Genomic DNA, 13,372 nt, shown 5'->3' with positions numbered 1-13,372 from the left:
GAAACCGGAGCGAGGTGGCCTGCTGTACAAGTGCAGTGATTTTTCTTCCCCATCCACATAGCTCAGATGTCTTTTTGTTCCTGCGCTGGGAGGAGAGAGGGAGGGAGGCAGGGAGGGAGGGAGGAAAGCGGGGAGTGATTGTCACAGAGGACGGTCATGGAGTGTGTCTTGAAAAGTGCTCCAGTGGAAGAAGGAGATGTGACATGTGTCCTTCAGTGTTTACACAGTGTGTGTCACTATGTTCCACATGTACTTGCCCACACACACAGACAGAGAAAGCATGGACAGACTCAATGCATGGATTGTGAGGCAATGTGCCCCTGGACACAGACATGTAAAAGCACCTTCCCTATGGGAGAAACATATCCAGACTGGAATTTTTTTTTTTTCATCTAACTGTGGATGCATCTTTTCGTAGTTGTGTTGCAAGTAGTCATAATTGTGAGTCTCTTTGTGTCCTATTTCCATCCCTTTGTTTTTGATTGTCTTGAGTTTCCAACAAGAAATATTAACAGTCCTGTCAGACTTGGCCTCCTGACCCCTGATCACTAACTTAAATAATCCTTCCGTCCACACATGCATGGTTAACTGTGCACACATGTAGGCCTTCACTCTGTACACACACATACACACACACACTTGGGGCACGTTTGCATCTCTACTTCATGTGTTTGCTCAGTCAGTCGTTCCCTGGCCTCTTCAGTGTCACCTGCTGTCACCATCCTGAATGATGGCAACGCCAATGCTCCAGCTCACTGCACCCCGAAAACACTCTCTACTTATGGAGCACCCAGATCTTCTCCAAACTCCAACTCACAGGTTTGTCCCGTTCTGTCCTGCCACCCCACTCCACTCACCCACCCTCTGACACACAGAAGGGCCCTCCAGCTGGGGCACTCCCTCCAGGGCAAACACTGAGGCCTGACGAGCACAAAGGCTGGGTAAACAGCTCCTTAGCTTTCCTCTCCGGGCCCACTCTCTGTGCTGAGGCAGAGACAAATGCAGGGAGGATCCTGGTCTCTGCCCCGGCACTATTTATAGTAGCAACCAACAAGGCAACAATGCACACAGCTGAGGTACATGACATGCAGGAATGCACCGTCAGATAATAAAGATGAGCTCAATAACAACCGGAGGGAAGGGAAGATCTGCTGGGATCATAAAAATGTAATATTTGTGATCAGGATCATAAAACCTTATTTTTCTACTCCTTGAGAGACACTTGTAAGATTAACCCACACATCCCACTGCCTCTGCTGCCAAGTCATGCCACTGCTCTTCATAAAAAGATAAGATAAAAACCTCCAGAGGGATAGAAGCTTAACTTAAGCTAAACTTAGAGTTTAGCTTAAACTTAAAGTCAACAACAGTTTCAGCAGAGCGCTCCACAAATAAGTGTCTGTTCGTCATCCATCACAGTGTATGCTGGTGATTAACCTGTTCAGCTTTGTGAGAGGGATTTGCACTATGACACTGTTTGTACAGTCACAGTTAAACCCCATACAAGCACAACACACACACACACACACATATATATATATATATATATATATATATATATATATATATATATATAAATGTACTTAAAAAAATAATTTGTGTCCATATCTGGTTCAAGATAACTCTCTATTTTCCAAAACATACTGTAGTCCCTTTGGGATGAGTTGTGGTTGCCATGGATATAAGCTGTTGATGTGGGCCCTCGTAGCTGTCATGAGTCCGTTCAAGTCCAGAGCTTGACAGGTAAAGGGTGGGTGATTTGGATATTGGGTGGTGATGCTAAAGGGAAACAGAGAGGAATAAAGGAGAGTGACTGTTCCAGATGTTAAAGACAGTAAAACTGTAATAATTTTTTTTAATTAAAATTTTCTTTGGTTTCTTCTCGAGAAAGAGTTCACCACCATCCCCACTTGACCTTTCTCTCTGTCTCTTTTGTGCTCTCTCTCTACCCAAAGGTGACTTTCTTTTATTGGGTCTCCTCCAGGTTTTAAAGTTTGTTTTCATGTTTCCAAGTGGGAACTCCCCTGCTCCAGCACACTGTCCAAAGCCCCCCCTCACCACCCCAGACAAATGTGTGGGACAGAGTCGTACTGTAGCAGGAGGAGCGAAAAACTGAACTGCATAACTGCGTGTTTCCACATTAGCTCAAAAAGTGAATGTAGCACAAATACATCTGCAGTAATTTATAATTCATCAGAGCATTTCAAAGCTGCATTCCTGCAGGCGTCCTCCAGGTTTGTTCTATCACTGTGCATACAAACAAATCCAACAGCATGGTGTCGGCACATGGTTTTATGATTAGAAGCCTTATTATGTGGATGGATCACACAACATGGGAGCTGCAGAGGGCAGCAGTGCTGGAGCTTCACAGAGGCCATGGTCTGAAATGACAGGAAGAATGATCAAAAATTAAACAGCGTAATTTTATCCTTTTTTAAAAAAAAAAAAAGCAAACAGCTCTGAGAGACTGGAGCCAAATTGTGCACAGCATTGCTTTAAGCTAAATGCTAATTGCAGCATGGTAACATACAGTAGGTATAATGTTAACCATGTTCACTATTTTAGTAATAGCATGCCTATGTTTTACAACTAGTGCTTAAAGTACAGCTCAGGCTAAAGGAAATGTCATTGGATTTTCATTGAGTTGGTAGTGAGGTCCTGTCGAAACACGGCTTGACCAATCATGATGTTTCACCCATTTTCATAGCATTAAATAAGTGATTAAAACCAGAAAATGAACACTTATCATACCATACATCAGTGTGATAAGACCACCAGACACATCAAAAAAATATTTTGATGTGTATTTTGACATTTTATTGTCAACGTCCAATCCACTGACATGGAGGAGGCAGGGTTTATCTATATTGTAGCAGGGCACCAGTGGGTGACTGAGAAGCTTTAGTGAGCTGTCCTGTTGTCCAGCTTCATATAAAGCCTATGGTTGTATCAGATACAGGTTTGACCTGATGATGGCGCTAGAAAAGTGAAGGCAATTCCAAACGTATTATCTCAGGGTGTGGCATGGGCCAAGGAAAAACCACTAAACCTTCTGAGTTGTTTAAAAAAAGATGCAGGACTTTTCCCCACTTTTGGCACATAGCCCTTCTAGTTGAAATTCATCTGGACTCAAAACTGTCAGAGCATCGTCAAGATCATTATTCACAACTTGTGAAACAAGACTGTACCAAAAAAAAATCCAATTCATACCTTTTGAAATATTCAAGTCTGGATCCAAGGAGTGGACAGGCGGACTGACAGACGGACCAACATAAATGTTAAAAATGCTGAGTCACTTGAGCACAGCAAAAACTTTTTCCTGCATGGTCTTCATCAGCAGATGGAGATGCCCAGTTTTCATGGAATTGTAGAACTTCGCATTTTTAATCCACGTTGGCTTGTAATTGATTTTTAAACTTGACTCTTGAGCTTGGAAGCAGAAGCTGCAAACAATCTCACCACCAGGTCAGTTTAGTAGCAAACTTTGTCTGCGGTTGAAGATCATGTGACATGATTGAAAGCTCCAGAGGCAGCCACTTCCCAGATGAAGAAGTGATTTGAATCCCAACCTTCAACATTACGGACAAGAAGTCGTTAAAGTGAAGAGCTACAGTTTCATAACAAAGAAACTCCATCTGCTCATAAAGACGATGTGATATGACTGAAAACTCCTGAACAGCTGTACAGTGAAGTTTGTGGTGATATTATTTTGTCAACCAAATTTTCAGGGGGTTTTAGACTTTGTCCTCTGAGACTTTTTCTTATTATTGTTTGACATTATGTAGACTAAATAATTCATCAAATGTATTGGCTAATCAATAAAATAAAGGACAGATGAATGAAAAATAAAAAACAGCTGTTGGAGACACCAAATTCTTTCTGTTATGTGGCAAAAAATTCAGGGAGTATTGACATTAATGAGAAAAATATTGTCATATCCTGACAGGACTCCAACTATGAGCAAGGTGTTGCAACATGCACCACATATCAAAGTTGTTTGAAATGCATTTGCACCGTCTCCTCATACTTCATTCTCAAGACCACAAAGTTGACCCAGTCGTGTAATTTTTTTTGGACGTACAGATGTTTGAACTCACAGATGTTTTCGATTTTCTTCTTGCGTCGGGGCACTTCTTTGTGTAGGATTGAGAAACGACCAGAAACTTTTGAACACAGGGACTTGCTGTCCTTGAAAATCACAATGGAATTTTTGAAACGTTTCTGAAACCATTGAAAACCACTTTGTTGATATTCACTAATGAGCCAGAAATGATCATCGCTACACTTCAAGTTCAGAGTGTGACAGGACAAGCAGAAACACTCAGCTCCCTGCAGTGATACAGGTACATGACAGCCTGTAGGTGTGTCCCATCCACACACACAAAGGCAGACTGACAGAATGTGGGACATGGTGCGGAGAAGGGAATGTTGTTTTCCCTGATCTCAGCTGACCCGGCATTAAGTAAACACAGAAAAAATGGCTGTCTGAATGGGTGTTTTCTCTCCCCGTTCTAACTCTTTTTACGAGGAGTTTAAATTTCAGGCCCGGAGGTCATGGCCTCTCCGTTCCAACCCTACTGAGAGGAGGCGGGGCGGGGAACCTGTCGCCAAGAATAAAAGGCCCGTCGGCTGAAGAGGTGCAGGCATGCTCATACCCCTGTCTGCCGGACAAACAGGAACGACCGCCTCCAGAAGGCCAGCTGCCTTGGGGGGAGATCCCCAGTGGCAAATATCCTCCTGCTGAGGGGAGGGAGCATTCGATCCCACCCTGCGGAGGTCAGAAATCTGCAGAGTCAGAGTAGCCAGAGCTTTGGTGGTCACCAGTGAGGTGTGACTAGTGGGGGCCAAAAAAGTTTCTGGCAGCCCATCAACAGCAGGATGGGACCGTCCAGCGGTGCTTGAAGGGCCCTCAGGATTTTGTCCTCCCTCACCTCACACCAGCAGTGACCTACAGCAGCTGGACAGCCTGCTCTCCCATGCTCTTAGCAGAACTCTGGTTTATGGTGATGTTGCGGTCTGTCAAAGTGAGTGAGAGTTTCACGGCTGCAGCTGAGTAGTCTGGGTTTTGTGTGTGTGTGTGCACGTGCACAACAGGTTCTGAATGGGTCCCTGTGGGCTCCAACAATGAAACAAGATCCAGCTCAGAGTTGAGCAGGTGAAGGGAAAGAAATGTGTGGTACAGAGATGGGAACAGACAGCAAAATAGAGAAAAATGAGGGAAGGAAAGAAGAGAAGTGGGTGAGCAGAGAAAAGCAAGAGTCAGAGAGAGACACAGAGTGAGACAGACATAAACACACAAGAGAGAAGGAGATTACATTAGAGAGGAAGTCCTGTGGATGGAGGATTGAAAAATGATTTCATCTGGCTCTGCAGGTAGAAGATAAAGAGTACAGAGCACCAGAGGAAATCCCCTTCTGCAACCCTCCTTCATCTTTACTGTGCACTTCCTGCAGTTTTTCACCTCTGAATGTGACACAGACTGGAGAATATCTGATGCACTGAATTAACGTGAGGGCCCCGTCCACTATAACGTTACTGGACTGTGACTCTGAGGGATACTTATCTTCAGCGGACTCACATTATGACAAACACAAGGATGAAAAGTAACGCCTGTCAGAAGAGATAAAAACAGAAAGTCATCTCAATAAATCAAAAAATATTTACTATATAAACTGAAAATTCACAGTGTACAGAAAAATATTTATACAACAAGACAAAAATCTCAGTTGAGCTGTCGAGGAAAAATATATCCAAGTTGCTCGACAGAATCGAAAGATGCAAACATGCACAGGCAAATATCCATTACAAACGTATTTATTGAGTTGGAGTTGCAGAAAGCCATATATATATATATTTATATTTATATATATAAAACAAACAGTAATACTTTTGATCACTCACTTTCCCACTGATGATAGTGAAATGTAAAATGAAATTAAAAAACAATCAAAAGTATATAAATACGATGAGCTAATACATTCTGCTTTATTACGAACAGATTAATAGAAGAGGCGATTTGGGTCCAGTCTATTTGAACTCCTCCAGCATTCATTTAAAATTTTAAAACCTACTGCAAGAAAAAAAAAAAAAAAGAGAGAGAAAAGGGTTCACTTCAAACAAGGATCTGCTTAGTCTCAAAGCTTTATAGAGCATACAGGTGGCTTGGTATGTTTTAGGCACCTTAGCCTACATTGCACATATTGTACATTATTAATTACCATTTCCCACAAGATAATATATAGTTTTTCGACTGGTAATCTGCCTTCCAAGTTTTTGCCTGATTGGTCTCCTATCATTTCCATTCACTACGAATACTCCGATTATGGGCTAAAACACACAGAACCACCAGTATGGGGCTTTCAGTCTTCTTACCCTAATAAAGTACAGATATGAAATGGACTGGTCCCACACGAGAGCTATGAGGAGTGACCCGTCCTGACCTGGAGCTGATCCTACAAACCCAATCAGCTGCAGTTGCTTTTCTTGAATCACACGCTACAGTTTCCAGGTGATGAGGTGTAAGGCACTGAGAGCGCCTCATGATAGTGCAATGGTCAGCGGTTCTCTGTTACCGCTCCAAAACACACACACAAAAAAAAGAAAAAAATCCCCAAATAATGATCCGTTTCTTCAAACCCAGTGGAACCGCTCTGAAGGGACTGGGTCGGACACGCGGCTGGACGGTCCCAGCAGTGTTTGTGGAAACGTAATCAAGTAAAGGAAGACGCGATGGAGCAATGTAACAGATGTAACAGCAGCAGCTTTCTGACTGACAGTATTGGAGACTAACTTGTGTGTGAATGCGATGTACAGTAAATACGCACTTCCAAATACAAAGTAGAAACAGAACTTGCGCATAACCCTCTTTGACTTGTCATTTGACCAGAATAAAAAAAAATTAAAATGCAGTATCAATGTGTAAAGCTGATTTACTCTTTCAAAATATATAATGTGACATTCTCACAGTTTTTGAAGTTAGAACACGAGAAACAAAATGTTTGATTGTGTAATACTGAATGTGTTCTGTGTGTAAATCCAAATAATAAATACTGAAAAGCCCGTGGCAAAACCTTCTTCTGCAAATAGCAAAGGCCTGATTGGCACGTTTGTTTATAATCAAACCCAGCTTTTATCACCTCCTTCATGAAAATGTAATGAATTATATTAACGTGAGCTGAACGACAGGCAGAAAGAAAGAGCTGCCGATATTTAACACTAAGCCAATTAAAAACAGATTTAAATCGGTGGATTTAATCACAACACTGCTTCTGCCACAACCCTTAAAGATGCAGTCTCTGAGGAAGCACATGGTGGTGAAATCAAAACACAAATTCAAACCTTTTGCATTTTTCTGAACAAAAACAATGGAAAGCAGGCCTGCCTGTGACCAAAACACACTGGGACTTTGTAACAAAATAAATTATTAAAATTAACCCTAAAAACAAAAATATATATATATTTTTTAATATTCTACAATCCAAGATTTCACCATTTACTGAAGAACAAAAAAGTCTGCAGCAACAGGTGGTTTGGGAGAGGGGTCTGACATACAGTCTCGGCCCTCCTCGACCGGACACCACATACGTTACAATGCTGCATGTCTCCGCTGCGGCCTGAAGCTCTCAGCTGATGAAGTGATGAAGACAGTACCATGGTGGTAATGAACAGATAAAGAGGAGAGAGAGATGTAGTGTCCAGATTTGACTTCAGGGCTCACCTGCCAGAGCTGGCTGACCAATTTAAATAATTATGAAGAAAATAATGAATATGTATTGGTCCTTATGTGTGGTTCCAATCCATTGTAGGTGAAAACATCATAAAAGCTAAAATCTAAATTAAGATTCAGCAAATTTAGTTTTAATTAACACTTTCAAGTCATTTATCTCTATTATTCTTACTTTTGGCCTCACACCTAAACCAAGCAGCCACATGAGACATCAGGGAACCAAACAGAGCTCCTCTGTGCAGAGTCAACTGAACAAGCACCTGGTTATGAGTCACTAACACAATCTCTCTACAGAAAACACTTCAGAAACTGAAGTCTGTACATTAATTCAATACTATGTCAATGAAGTGACACCAGTCTGTGTGGCAGGTGACCCTCACTGATTTATCTGCTGTTAGTAAAAAGGTAAATGAATGAATGGTTGAATGGTTGAATGGACAAATGGCAGATGTGGGGCGGGGGGCTGCTGCAGCTCATTAAAAAGCACAGTAAAAATCTTTGATATTTACACTGAGGAAAGTGAATACATTCAGGCAGCAAAAAGGAGAGGTGGGCGACCTCTCCCCTGTACGAGGTACGTTTGGCACTGCTAATACTCAACTCATCTCTGTGACAGTCCTCTTTTTTTATTCCTTTCTCCTCTGTCCCTTCGTCAAGTTAGCCGGTAAGTCAAGCTAAACTTCTGACATCTGCTTGTCAACATGTCACCTCTGCTCTTACTAGCGAATTAAGTGATGTGAAGTGGTAAACGTTGGAGTGCGGGGGCCGGTGGAGCTTTTTCTGCGGCTGTCTTATGGTGAGACAGGAACAAGGCAGATCCAGTCCTCACCGGGACCCCTCGCCACCCCCGCTTCAATCAGCAGGAGTCTTTGGTTCAGAAGGCACATGTGTGCAACTCTCCACAGAAACCCTCCTGTATCATTTTATTTTCTAATATTTGATATAAAACCCCCGGCAGTGTGCAGGCCACCCAAATACGAAGGTTTTTTTCTCTCCCTGGGTTGATCCTTTTCCCAGCTTCCTGATCTGTAAGTCTTTTGGGAAAGGCAGAGGGAGACTGTAGGTGGGTTGTAAACTCAGATACCATTGGTCAGGTCTGTGATGACGTTGGCCTTAACCAGTTTGCGGAGGAACTCCTTCTCCTTGGATATGTTGTGTGTCCATGACTGCAGGAGAACCAGAGGAAAAGAAAAATCAGTTTTACAACCTCACAGCAGACGTAGGAAGACAACACTTAACAGCACTCATGACATAAGCATTGTTATATGCACTGAGCCACAAGTGTGTTAGTTTGGGGTTTTCATATTCCCAGTATCTGAATGCGTAGGTGTGCATTTGAAAGTGTAAAGCCACGCTGGGTCAGTTTTCCTCCCTGCTGTGCTAGGAGGATTCTGTCCAGTGGGTCAACATGTAACCCAAGCTGCTGGTTCCTGTATGGTGCTTTGGGATTGAGAATTGAAGAACAACAGAGAGGAAATGAAAGAGGTAAAGGGTGGAGGAAGACATATACAGGAGGGAATAAGAGTAAAAAAATAAATGAAAAAAATAACTGCAGCAAGCTAGGCTGGGCCCTGCAGGAGCCAGACCTAGTTTAAGACTATTCTACTGGCTCAGAGTCAAACCTCCAAACATATCTCTGTGTGATGGCTGACAAGGGACAATGAGCCAGTTTGATTTGAAATTAGCATCAGAAACATGATTGCAATGTTTTCAACTTAAATCAACCTTTTTTCAGTTAAAATCATGAACTGTAACTGAATTACAAATGTATACCTTTTTTATTTTCTTTTGAGGTTAAGAAAAACGTCTTTGGAGATCTATCTGCAAAATGCTTCTTTAGTCTTCAGCATCTTTAGCTTATCTCTGCAAGCAGGCCAAGGAACAAAAGTGTTGACACAATGTCAATTCTTGTTTTCAAGTCAGGAACAGAGGTTAATCTTAATAAGTGTAGTTGAAGAAATAGAAATGTAGCATTTACATTAGCAGCTACGTTTTTTAAATTCGTCGAAATACTGCATCCACATGGTGGATGTTGATTTGGGAGGTTGTTCAAAAAACCAATTCAACAAAAGTCCTATGTCCATGTTTGTAGGTGGAGAAGGAGTTATAAAATGTAATGTATCCACCAGCTTGATACCAACATGGTCTATCTGCTGTTTGGTGCTAGAAAAGGAGTTTATAATGGGTTTTCAGATCTTTTTGGGGGGTGAAAAGTTGCTAAGAGCTGTAAGAGTGAATTAGAACATTTCCAAATGCCACCACCATCTGCTTGAGCAGACCAGGGACAGGGTTTGACATAATGTCAACGTTTCACCACTGGTAAATTTAACTGACAAGTCAAGAAAACAGGGGAGTTGTTAGTAGTGTGGAAGAATAGGGTCTAGAACCAGGACCATCTACATTAGTAGCTACTTTTTAGCTTTACAAGATGCTATGACTGAATAACAACTTAGCTAGCTAGCCTGTCTGTAACATTACTGCTGCAAACTTGATGACAGCAGTGAGAGAAAAATCACAACATTGAAGTTGTAGAATGTAAAACCAAGTAAATAAGTTTCAAGATACCAAGAACTACAGGAATTACCAAGAGGTGGAGTAAGGTGGTTGTCACTTTTTGTTAAGTCATTTGATCCATTATCAATTTAAATTGTAGTAATAGTAATATTATTAAATCCATTTTAAACGTGGTTAGCTGTGGGAACAGAACTTATACCACAGCAGGTGTTATAGGATTTCTGTGGAGCTTTACACCATCCATCCAGATAGGAAACAAGCTCTTTCTCCAAAGTACTGGAATAAAAGTGGATGATTTCACCGCTCAGCTGCCGCATGGCCCCAGAAAATCAAACAACCCCAGGCACTGGCAGCGGTTAAAGTGTTCCCCTTAATTAGCCATGTGTGGCTGATGATGACAATGTTGATGATGAAGATGATAATAAATACCAAAGGTTCAGGGGGAGTTTAGACAAAGGTTATCATCATACTGAGCTCATGGTTTACACACGTCAGCACACGGGTGACATCTTTGATTCCACTGGGTTTTAGTGTAAACACAGAGAGGAACTTGACTGATGGAGCGGAGAGGTCCGTAATGAGAGCGCTTCGAAAATGCTTTTTCAAACCATGCAGTGAAACAACAGTGAAGCATCTTGCTCAAGCGACCAATCAAAGAGTAGCAGTGCTTCAATCGAAGGATGTTACACTTCAAATATTTGTAATTGTGTTTTCCTCTTATAATCCGATTCAGTTTAGTTAAAGGTTCAGTGTGTAGAATTTAGTGACATCTAGTGGTGAAGTTGCATGTTGCAGCTGAATACCCCTCTCCTTCCAAACAGGAGAGAACGAAAGAACCTGTGGAAGCCTTCAGTTGTCATAAAAACTAAAAAAATGTGTTTAGTTTGTCTTGTCTGGGCTACTGTAAAAAAAAACATGGTGGCTTCTGTAGAGAGGACCTGCTCCTGATTTACATATAAAGTATTTAAAAATAAAGGGCCCATTCAAGGGTAAAGAAAACAATATCTACAATTTAGATGAAACACACTAGTGAAAACATCACTAGGATTATTTTTATATAACATTTCTGACAATAGATCCCTTTCACCTAAATCTAACACACTGAATCTTTTTTTGTTTTGAGTATAATTCCCCCCATGTTTAAAGTGCCTTTAAAGCAAAATAATAAAGCACACTTTTGAAATGTTTAATTTCTCATTATGTGCTTCATTTAAACATAAAACATTTGACTACGAAGGCCGCACAGAGGCAATGTTGCAAACACTGAAATATCTTTGCTAAAGCAGAGATTAATTGAAATCATGCACAATTCTTGGACCAATATTACCATCAGCCAAAAAAGAAAGTGAATGTACTTTGGCTGTAAGCCATTTCAATTCCCCTTCATCCTCCACAGGATTGGTGGCCATCCTCAACAAATATTAGTAATATGTTTCTTCACATATTCTTTATTAACCACACATTCATTGGAAAATCAGGCAATTTTGTAGTGAAATAAGTTATGTTTTCAGATGTTCAGACACTCACCTCTTTAATGGCAGACATCTTGACAGTCTCATAGTAATGCAGAGGTGCATGGGGCATATTCATGTCATAGCCGAAACCTGCCACCGCCACCTCATCACAGTTATGCAGTGCCATCGTTATAGCAACTGTTCCTAGAGTTGGAATGTTCTATAGTAAAAGCAGAGACACAGTCTGTCAGATCATTACAATACAAACACACATGGAACATTAAAATAAAGTTCTATTTTGACATCAATATTGACACATGCAGTATTAACATGTTCAGCTTATTCTGAGACAGATGTCCACTCCCGCTAGTGTATCTGCCTCCCTTCCTCATTTATGCCTCTGTCTTTGTTCTGCTGCGCCGCTGCTAACTGACTTTGAGCACTTGGTGATTAACTATTACCTTTAAGACACGACCCCTACAGACCCCTGCTACGACAGTGATCTACAGGGTTGAACTGTGCTTCCTAACTGCCCTGGGCTGCAAGAGATCTGGGGGGTATAGGGGATGTATGGGTGTGTTTGTGTGTGTGTGTGTGTGGATGTTGGAGAACGAGAGAGAGGAAAAATTAGTGTGTGTTGGAAGAAAAAAAAGCAGGTCCAGAAGAAAGAGTGGAGGGAGGCCCCATTTAAAACCATTACCCTGATTTGCAGCCCTCAGGGTAGGTGGTGCTGAACTAGCAGCTGGCCAACCCCCTACTGCGTGTTCTAATACAGATTAATTTACACACACACTCACATTCACACTCGACATAAACACTTATATGATAAATAGACCTCCTCATTCATTTTCATGTACATAATAAACATACACTCTGATGGTCGCAAGAATGACAGGAGGGTGTTGTAGTGAAAGAATGCACCAAATCATACAACTCTGCAGCTTGTATTGTATGAGACAACGCTGCACCCAGTCGCAAACACACATGACCACACACACCCGCACGCACACTCACACACACGCCAGATGCCCACATGCTGAACACATGTTGCAGGGGGGAGTTCATGCAGGGGTGTTCTGGTGGCCCCAGAGGGCAGAGCTGCAGTGATACACTCATTTCTCTAATAATATTCCCTCCCTACCCACCAACAGATCACTGCACTCTGAAGTGTTGAGTTTGTATTTTTCTGCTCTCTGCCCTGGTCTGTGACCACCTACTGAAATTTCTATCATAAAATGTTCTTGTGTTTCTCAGGTCCATACAAACACGACTCATGAGCAAAGTGCACACATCAACTTCTAATACTGCTAGAACCCAACTTTGATGTGACTCACGCACTAACTTCTGGCAATTGTCTCTACTTCAGCAATGTATGTCTCCCTGGTCATGTGCAGTGACAGCATGACCAGGTTGCACGCAGGCGAATCATTCGATTCGGTCCGGATGAAATGCTTGGTCGTGTTTTTTTATCATCCTGCGAGGGCCACAGACACCAATTCCTTTTTTTTTTTCAGACAAGTGTATTTATTAAGATGTGAAGAGGATTTCAACAGATAAGTTAAACATAAAGTTAAACAACTTACCAACCCTAGCTTTAAAAGACTTTCAGAAAAACGTCTGTATTTTTCCTGCCATGAATTATTGAACAGAGGCTACTGTTCAAATCAGGGCACAGTAC

The 13,372-nt window shown here is 41.7% G+C and overlaps 1 protein-coding gene across 7 annotated transcripts in view; it reads right to left on the bottom strand.

Moving 5' to 3' along the window:
- Positions 1-5,798: 5,798 nt before the first annotated feature.
- The window catches only part of st3gal3b (ST3 beta-galactoside alpha-2,3-sialyltransferase 3b), a 46,240-nt gene continuing 38,666 nt past the window's right edge, over positions 5,799-13,372 (bottom strand). For all 7 annotated transcript variants that reach the window (XM_020110181.2, XM_069511913.1, XM_020110197.2 and 4 more), the window contains 2 exons: positions 11,768-11,914; positions 5,799-8,892 (listed from right to left, as the gene is read on the bottom strand). In XM_020110181.2, coding sequence (XP_019965740.1) covers positions 8,803-8,892; positions 11,768-11,914 — 237 coding nt within the window. In that variant the 3' untranslated portion in view covers positions 5,799-8,802. The remainder of the gene's footprint in view (positions 8,893-11,767; positions 11,915-13,372) is intronic.

Source organism: Paralichthys olivaceus, chromosome 16 (assembly GCF_024713975.1).
Source record: "Paralichthys olivaceus isolate ysfri-2021 chromosome 16, ASM2471397v2, whole genome shotgun sequence".
NCBI classification, from domain to species: domain Eukaryota; kingdom Metazoa; phylum Chordata; class Actinopteri; order Pleuronectiformes; family Paralichthyidae; genus Paralichthys; species Paralichthys olivaceus.
The sequence above is the reverse complement of the archived record's forward strand: the minus strand, read 5'-3'. Positions and strand labels throughout refer to the sequence as shown.